A 9989-nucleotide genomic window follows, 5' to 3' on the forward strand; every position below is an offset into this window, starting at 1 on the left:
GGCACAGACTCGAACACCACCAGTGACTGCTTCTTCTAGAAGGACTTGCGCTCCAAGTGGAAAAAAATGGACAACGAGAAGTGAAACAAGAGGAGATTTCAGAAACAATGCATAGCAAAGAATAACACCTTCTGAATTTATTCTTGCAAATGAAAACATGTACATACACGTGGCTCACATATTATGGTAGCCCTGTTTGTGCTATATAGAGTGAATTTACACCTTTGCCATTAATATGTTTATAAGCAACTGAAAAAAGCACAAATGTCAGGGCATGTCAGAACATCTCAAGGGCCCCAAAAACAGCCCAGACCCCAGAGGGTTAACCCCCTGAGGTCGACGGTATCGCCGGCGATACCAGCTCGCTTTTTTTTTTATCAGTGTAAAAGAAACTCATAAATACTCTGTTGACTTTGATTTTTCATAGGAGTTTCGTACATCAATCGATTCTGTTAAATGTGTATTATTTTTGTGTATACTCACAATAAAAACAAAGTGTGGTGCTTTTCGCCAAATAAAGAAAAATAAACACGAAGCGAGTTCTGCCTTCTCTCTGTCAGTGTAGTCCATTCTGAAACGCGTCCGAAAATGAACTGTAACTCAGCGAATACTTCTCACACAGACACGTGAGATATGTCTTTATGAAGCTTGAAATCTCTTCTTTTAATTTATATAAAAAACAAATGTTTTCAACTCATGTAATCCGTTTGAAAGCAAGGAGAGGTACCGTTTTTCCTTCTGCCTCATTATCTCTATAATCAGCTGAGGCCGCCCCGCCCCCGGCGCTATTCACATGGTAAATAGTTTAGGTGATCTAGTATGCATCGCATATGCCCCCCGATCAATGCTATAAAAACACAGTTTCTTCATCAGACTTACTGATAGTTCATCGCGTTTTGAGTATGGCACGCTTCTCCGGTAAAGACGCCCTTCAGATGATTCTGGACAGCGAGGAAGAATGCATGATACCGGGTTGTTTCCTCAGAGGAAGATTGTAACTCAGACGACGAACGGCAGCATTTTGAAGAGCGAATTCCGCCGAGGACACAATTTCGGAGTAAGTTTTACTTAAAAGTCTTTTGTCTTTTATTTTTCGTGTTCGCATTTATGAGGAAAAAACTATATTACATGGCAGTTCTCCATTATGGACGCGAGCGCTCTGAAAGCAGCACTAAAAGACTTTCAAACTTTCACAGAGACCTCAAAACAGAAAGTACAAATCCTTTCTTTAAAACGAATTTCGTTTTGTATTAATTGTATCTTAATTTTAATAATTTTTTCATTAACAAATTTCCTGGATTTAATACATAAAAAGTAAATATAGGCTAGCAATCACAACATAAGGTGCTTGAACTGGAGATCATCATTAACCAGACCGTAGCCTACTCGCCTCACATGTCTAAAAAATGTGAAATATATTTACAGAAAGCTGGTTCTAAACAAAACCATCCAAAACAAAAAACTATGTAGCCTAATAAATGTGCATTTCTCCGGTGCGTTCACTAGCCTACTGCGAAGATCGCGAGTCAATAGCCTATCGTCAACTTCATCTTTGCCAGAAGTTAACAAACAATTAAAATGTCTTATTGCAATATTTTACATATTCATAATCATTACTTTTGGTGGATCTTTGAGGCAGCTTTTTAGGTTTATGGCGTTTTGGAAAAGAGCTCTTCACGTACAAACACCATTTCACCAAGGCACAGCGGCCCTTCAGCACATCAGGTGTGAACTATTAAATATGCATGATCGTTTACGCCCCATCCGCATATTGGCTTTCCAAACTAGAAGTGTTTCACAAAACTTAAATCAATGTATCGTTTTATGTGAATGATTAGGCAGGATGATTTTCACATCATTTTGAAGAAAAAACTCTAGGCGACGACATCCAAAAGTCTTATTGACACATATTTACTATGTGTTTTGTGGCCTTATTTCAGAAACTTTAGTTTTTAGTTTTTTCAATAACCATGCAGAAACATTATTCTCTCAAAAATGCATGATACCGGGTTGTTTCCTCAGAGGAAGATTGTAACTCAGACGACGAACGGCAGCATTTTGAAGAGCGAATTCCGCCGAGGACACAATTTCGGAGTAAGTTTTACTTAAAAGTCTTTTGTCTTTTATTTTTCGTGTTCGCATTTATGAGGAAAAAACTATATTACATGGCAGTTCTCCATTATGGACGCGAGCGCTCTGAAAGCAGCACTAAAAGACTTTCAAACTTTCACAGAGACCTCAAAACAGAAAGTACAAATCCTTTCTTTAAAACGAATTTCGTTTTGTATTAATTGTATCTTAATTTTAATAATTTTTTCATTAACAAATTTCCTGGATTTAATACATAAAAAGTAAATATAGGCTAGCAATCACAACATAAGGTGCTTGAACTGGAGATCATCATTAACCAGACCGTAGCCTACTCGCCTCACATGTCTAAAAAATGTGAAATATATTTACAGAAAGCTGGTTCTAAACAAAACCATCCAAAACAAAAAACTATGTAGCCTAATAAATGTGCATTTCTCCGGTGCGTTCACTAGCCTACTGCGAAGATCGCGAGTCAATAGCCTATCGTCAACTTCATCTTTGCCAGAAGTTAACAAACAATTAAAATGTCTTATTGCAATATTTTACATATTCATAATCATTACTTTTGGTGGATCTTTGAGGCAGCTTTTTAGGTTTATGGCGTTTTGGAAAAGAGCTCTTCACGTACAAACACCATTTCACCAAGGCACAGCGGCCCTTCAGCACATCAGGTGTGAACTATTAAATATGCATGATCGTTTACGCCCCATCCGCATATTGGCTTTCCAAACTAGAAGTGTTTCACAAAACTTAAATCAATGTATCGTTTTATGTGAATGATTAGGCAGGATGATTTTCACATCATTTTGAAGAAAAAACTCTAGGCGACGACATCCAAAAGTCTTATTGACACATATTTACTATGTGTTTTGTGGCCTTATTTCAGAAACTTTAGTTTTTAGTTTTTTCAATAACCATGCAGAAACATTATTCTCTCAAAAATGAAAACATGTACATACACGTGGCTCACATATTATGGTAGCCCTGTTTGTGCTATATAGAGTGAATTTACACCTTTGCCATTAATATGTTTATAAGCAACTGAAAAAAGCACAAATGTCAGGGCATGTCAGAACATCTCAAGGGCCCCAAAAACAGCCCAGACCCCAGAGGGTTAACCCCCTGAGGTCGACGGTATCGCCGGCGATACCAGCTCGCTTTTTTTTTTATCAGTGTAAAAGAAACTCATAAATACTCTGTTGACTTTGATTTTCCATAGGAGTTTCATACATCAATCGTTTCTGTTAAATGTGTATTATTTTTGTGTATACTCACAATAAAAACAAAGTGTTGTGCTTTTTGCCAAATAAAGAAAAATAAACACGAAGCGAGTTCTGCCTTCTCTCTGCCAGTGTAGTCCATTCTGAAACGCGTCCGAAAATGAACTGTAACTCAGCGAATACTCAGTCAAACAGACATACAGACACACAGGCATGAAGCTTGAATTCTCTTCTTTTAAATGAAGTAATTTATATAAAAAACAAATATTCTCAGTTCATGTAATCTGTAAGAAAAGAGCGAGATGTCAGTCGTTCTCATCTCATCTAATTACTTGTAATGTGACTCCGCCCTCGGAGAGCGCGCGCTATTCAAACGCAAATGACTGAGCAATCCGTGCAAACTGTGAACGCCCCAATATCAGCTCGAGAAAACAAGTTGAATCAGATCATTGTAGCCTACTTGTTTACACCGTCTCACAGCGCTGTGAGGAATAATAATAATGGAAAATGTCCCTCAGAAGTGCGGGTATATCGAGGAGCGAGCTGAGGAATGGTGTAGTAAGTTTTTTTCCTTCTCACGTGAATCGGGTTTCTGTTTATGAATGAATGAACGGCAGAGATGCGCGCTGTTTACCACAGCTCACAAAAAGAGTTTAAATTTAAATCGCGTGTGTGAATGAATGATGATGTTTTAGCAAACTGTATTGCTATACTGAGATGAGTAAAATCGACTGAAATATGTTAAAATAAAGTGTCTAGGTTTTGACATAAATGCAAATATAAATGTAATTTTACAAAATATTATCGATTTTCAAATACTGCTGTATTGAATGAACAGCTTTTAGCAAACTCTATTGCTATATCTAAAACAACAACATGTTTATTAGATCCTATACCAACTAAATTACTGAAAGAAGTGTTACCTGTAGTGGAAGAGCCTCTCCTCAATATTATTAACTCATCTTTATCTTTAGGTCATGATCCTAGAACATTTAAACTGGCAGTTATAAAACCTCTCATTAAGAAACCACAATTAGATCTTAATAATCTAGCAAATTATAGATTTGTAATCTATAAAAGATTATTACTTAATAAATTATAGCAAATTCAATTTATTTTGAAATGCGCACATACTTTTATTTTGACATGCCGAAAACCGGAAGTAGCTTCGGTAAGCTCCGTAAGCAAAGCGCAGAGACCAAGCGCACATGTAGCAGTGACACATGTCTAGTTTCATTTTTTTTTTATTCTTTATAATCCATGATTCGTGGTGTTTACTTCAACTGTGTATAAGCTGAAGAATACATTTTTGACTGAAGATTGCTTCTGGAAAAGTACTCTGCCGTTGGTTGATAAGCAGGCTAAAGTGGTCAGTACTACTTTGTATTCTTTGTTATTTATATAACGATTGCAATATTTAATGTTGTCTATTTTGTTTACCTGAACTTTTAGTTCTACGGTGTAATAAACATCTGTTAACGGAACTGGAGTCTCGCATTCGATCAATGGGCGGCATAGTGTGTGTCCATTGCAAGATCGAGCTAGCATACCACAACAGCACGTCATCCATGCTGCAGCATCTCAACAGAAAACAGCCACTCTACTCAGAGACCGGAGGACCGTCACCCGAAACAAGGTAAAATCAATGTAGCGTTAAATCAATGTGATTGCTAGTCGAGAGGAAGGCTGTTAAATAATGTACGTTCATTTTGAAAGTGATAAACCACGACGGCCAGTGCATTTCAATGAAAATATACAGCACGACGTGTGACGCGGTCCCGATGCGCAGCGAAGGTGCGGTACATTTTTCATAGAATTGCACTGGCCCGTCGTGGTTTATCCCTTACATAAATAATGTACATTATTTTACAGCTTATAAAACGTCTACTTACTAAAGGAATTAATTTACTGTCAAAAAAAGTTGTGAATGGCTTTTACGATGAAACTAGATACTTATCATGGATTGCATGAATACTGTTGATACTTTCGTTTGAATACTGAATGTTGGATAACTTACATTATTGTAATCATACCCCTATGTTGGAGCCTTATGTGCTCCAACAAAGCAGGTGTGTTAATTTTAGTTTAGATTGTAATGAATAGGATTTATAAATGCACAGCCATGAACTTAATATATGTATGTTAATGATATTTTACCTTAGTAATATCATCAATATTTTTTTTTACCTCTTAGTAAATCATCACAAATTCGTATGGACAGATATGTGCGGACAGCTACATCATGTTCCACTGAGCAAGCAGCTGAGTTTTCAGACAGCATTTTAACCCTCTGAGGTCGGCTAACGCGCGGGCGCAAAACGCTGGATTTTCGAGAGGCGGTATTAACATTAAGTGACATGGCATCTGACGCACAGAAGCCAATGGCACATGTCACTATGCGTATTGGCACATCCGGTGGCACATCCGGTCTTCATTGGCTTCATTCATCCGGTCTTCACTGTGCCAGTGGATAGTGGCATGTGTCACTGACATTATTGGCATGTGCCAGTGGTGGAGTGGCATGTGTCAGTGGTGGAGTGGCATGTGTCACTGACATCGCGACACACTGACACTGACACTGACATGACACCTGGGGCCGTATTCACAAAGCATTTTATCTTACCACTAGGAGTACTCCTAAATCACACTAAAATATTTTAGCTAGGAGTTTTCTCTTAAAAGTTATTCACAACGCCTTTCAGACCTACTCTTAGTAAGGAAAAATGACAACTCCTAAACTAAGAGTGAGTCTTCGTTGCTATGGATGACGTCAATTCTCAGGCACGAGCTTCCTCGCAATGATCACGGAGATTGGTTGTTAGATGACAGGGCCATCATGCGGAACATAACACAGACGCACCAAATCATGGAATCACGACATCTAAATATGTCTGTGTCCTACATTACACAAAATAATAATATTAATGTCATCGAATTGCATATACTGTATAATGACATGTTTGTGCAGGCCCCAGTGAAGTGTAATTCTAAAAAGGCAGAGAGAGAGAGAAAAGTCGTGAATTAAATTAAAATAAATCAAGGTAGCCTAATACCCTAATGAAAACCGCCACTTGCCATGACTGCGAGAGGCGGTGGTATGCGCTACAATCACAGTCGAGGGTTGAGATTGCAGCCATTAAACGGGCAAGCATGGCAACAGGTAGGCCTATAGTATTAAATAAATAATATCATTATTGTTTCATGTAATTCTAAAAACTTCCTGCTTGTCATGAATGTAATGAATTATGAAACAAATGTCATAAACAATATGCTTACATTAAAGTGTGCTTTTAAGCGTTATGTAGGCAATGCTTTTGAGTTGGTGAAACTTTCCATGTATGTGTTAAGGAGGAGGATCAGCACCTGAGCCACATTGCATTGGTGGTGTATAGTGTCATTGGGTCAGACACCAGCATAATGGGCCTTGAGGGTGCAACTGATCCGTCAATGCAGCTGCTAATGGAAATAGAGGGGTAGGCTATGTTTATGCAATGATTGCAATACTTGTACATTTTTGGTGATATTTAATGAAGAACATACAATATCATTATGTGCAAACCACCCACACACACAAAAAACTGTTCACAAATTATAAGATGTTTTAATAGGCTATAATTTATGGTACAGGCCAAATGGAAACCCAGGTCCTTCAGATGCAAGTCATTTTCCTCTTCCTGCGCGTCTTGCACCTCTTCCTCTTCCTGCACCTCTTCCTCTTATTGCACCTCTTCCTCTTCCAGCACCTCTTCCTCTTACTGCACCTCTTCCTCTTCCAGCACCTCTTCCTCTTACTGCACCTCTTCCAGCTTCCTCTTCCACAATCCCATCACCTGCCTCTCCCCTCAGTCCTGCTGCTGGTGCAAGGCCATCACCCCTGGAAGAAAAGAAGATGAAAATGGAAATGCGTGTGTTAAAAAGGCAGAAAAGGGTCCTTGATGCAAAAGAGAGGCTAATACAATTAAAGTCTGAATATTACACTCTAAAGATTGCAAAAATGCAAAGGTAATAAACACACTTAAATTGAGCAAAAATGTGTCTTTACTCATTTGTGCATATGTGATTATTTACCTAAAGTGTGTATAGACAAAGTGATCCCTGAATGCCAGTCCACATTGTTCCACTTCATCAACAAATTGTCTGTGTTCATTGTCATCATCATCATCATCATCATCGTCATCGTCAAACTCATCACCATCTCCTGTCTGTGGTATGTTCCTTTGCCGGCACAGGTTGTGAAGAAGCGCACACACAGTGATCACTTTACTCGTCTTCTCTGGACTAAGGCGGATTTCACTATGTAAAACGTGGAAACGTCGCTTTAGCTGTCCAATCCCCCTTTCCACCACGCTGCGTGTCTTCTTGTGTGCTCTGAAACATGCACCAAGGAACAGTAAACATTGATTTAACCAACAACACCAAGAGCCACCATTATAATTTTTAATAAGCTTTGACATTGTGGTCATGCTATTGAATTATGGCATCTAAATAATATAGCCAACATGTGCACTTACCTATTGTAATTTAACTGTGGTCCCACTTGTGGATGGAGGTAAGGTGTAAGGAGACACGACTTACAGGGATAGCCACTGTCCCCCACCAAGTGACATCCAGCTGGCACATGATGTCTCTCAAACAGTTGCCTCAGACCACTCTCCATCAATATCCTCGAGTCATGAGTGGATCCGGGCCACTTTGCAACATCATCGAGAATTGTGAAGTTTGCATCAAACACAATCTGGGTATTGATGGAGTGGGTTTTCTTTCTATTCACAAACACGTCCTCATCCTGACGTGGTGTAATTAGTTTAATATGTGTCCCGTCTATAGCACCGACCACTCCGGGCACACCGGCAATATCCATAAAGCTGGCTTTGTTTCTTTGGAGTTGGCGAATGTCCAAAGGAAAACTTATGAACTGTCGAATAATATGGGGTCTACAGAGTGCATTGATGGTTTGGTGGATGGATCTGCTTACCGATGGCTGGGATATCGCTAGATCGTCGGCATTACACAATTGCATTTTCCCCGTTGCCAGGTAGCGAAGTGTTGTCAAACATTTCAATTCGGCACTGATTGGGTTGTTGCGATTAGTTGGCGCTGTTATTGCATCCCTCACAAGATCCATTGTGTCATTGAGTGTCTCCAATACACTGCGTCGCACGGCCATTTTAAGATCCTTTGTGAATAGGTCTTAGTGAGTTAGGAGTCCTCTCGACTTCTTTTAAGCTGTCCCAGACTTAGGTGCTACTTTTAGGGCTAAAATGCTTCGTGAATTACTCTTAGTGAAAAAAATTAGGAGTCCTAAAGTTTGGAGTGACACGCCCATTATTTTTAGGCAAGGCAAGGCAAGGCAAGTTTATTTATATAGCACATTTCATACACAGTGGCAATTCAAAGTGCTTTACATAGAAGAAATTAAAATAATAAAAAGAAATAAGAATAATTAAAACAGTTTATAAAAATACAAATAAAATACAGTACAGTACAAACAGTCGGACGAACATTGGCACAGTGCTCATTCATTAAATGCATAGCTAAACAGATGTGTTTTGAGTCTGGATTTGAATGCGACTACTGTAGGAGCACGTCTGATCTCCTCTGGAAGCTGGTTCCAGCTGCGGCTGGCATAATAGCTAAAAGCGGACTCGCCATGCTTAGAGTGAACCCTTGGTATTTCTAGCTGATATGATCCTAGTGATCTGAGTGATCTGTTGGGTTTATATTCAGTGAGCATATCTGCAATGTATTGAGGTCCTAGGCCATTGAATGATTTATATACCAGTAATAATACTTTAAAATCAATCCTAAATTTAACTGGGAGCCAGTGTAAAGACCTGAGGACTGGTGTGATATGTTCATATTTTCTGGTTCTGCTCAGAATCCTGGCGGCAGCGTTCTGTATGAGCTGCAACTGTCTTATGGTCTTTTTGGGAAGGCCAGTGAGGAGTCCATTACAATAATCCACCCTGCTGGTGATGAAAGCATGAACAAGTTTCTCTAAGTCTTGTCTGGAAACAAAGTATCTAATTCTTGCAATATTTTTTAGATGATAGTAGTCTGATTTAGTTATTGCTTTGATATGACTACTGAAACTAAGGTCTGACTCTAGTGTCACACCAAGATTCCTGACTTGATTTTTAGTTGTTTGACCCCTAGAGTGAAGGTATGCGTTCACCTTGAGAACTTCATCTTTGTTTCCAAATGCAATAACTTCAGTTTTGTCTTTGTTTAACTGAAGAAAGTTTTGACACATCCAACTGTTGACTTCGTCAATGCATTGGCACAGGGAGTCAATGGGGCTGTAATCGTTAGGCGATAGGGCTAAGTAGATCTGTGTGTCGTCTGCATAGCTGTGGTAAGCAATTTGGTTCTTTCTCATTATTTGGCTCATTGGGAGCATATACAGGTTGAACAGGAGTGGCGCAAGAATTGATCCTTGAGGGACTCCGCATGTCATGGATGTCCACTCAGACTTATGGTCTCCTATACTCACATAATAACCTCTCCCATCTAAGTAGGACCTGAACCATTTTAGGACTATCCCAGAAAGCCCCACCCAGTTTTCCAGCCTGTCAAGAAGTATGTTATGATCGACAGTGTCAAATGCAGCACTGAGGTCGAGTAGTACGAGCACTGATAATTTGCCTGAATCAGTATTTAAGCGAATATCGTTTATTA

General features: G+C 39.2%; 1 protein-coding gene across 1 annotated transcript; it reads right to left on the reverse strand.

Annotated features, from left to right (window-relative positions):
* Nucleotides 1–7000: 7000 nt before the first annotated feature.
* Nucleotides 7001–8478, reverse strand: LOC311076599 (putative nuclease HARBI1; the record flags this gene model as incomplete). Its single annotated transcript, XM_084104935.1, has 3 exons — nucleotides 7001–7185; nucleotides 7380–7679; nucleotides 7823–8478. Coding segments are annotated over 3 exons (1141 nt in total), but the record flags the coding sequence as incomplete, so codon positions are not given.
* Between the last annotated feature and the right edge of the window lie 1511 nt (nucleotides 8479–9989).

The sequence above is a fragment of the Abramis brama genome, assembly GCF_963993115.1.
Source record: "Abramis brama genome assembly, chromosome: 25".
Classification (NCBI taxonomy): domain Eukaryota; kingdom Metazoa; phylum Chordata; class Actinopteri; order Cypriniformes; family Leuciscidae; genus Abramis; species Abramis brama.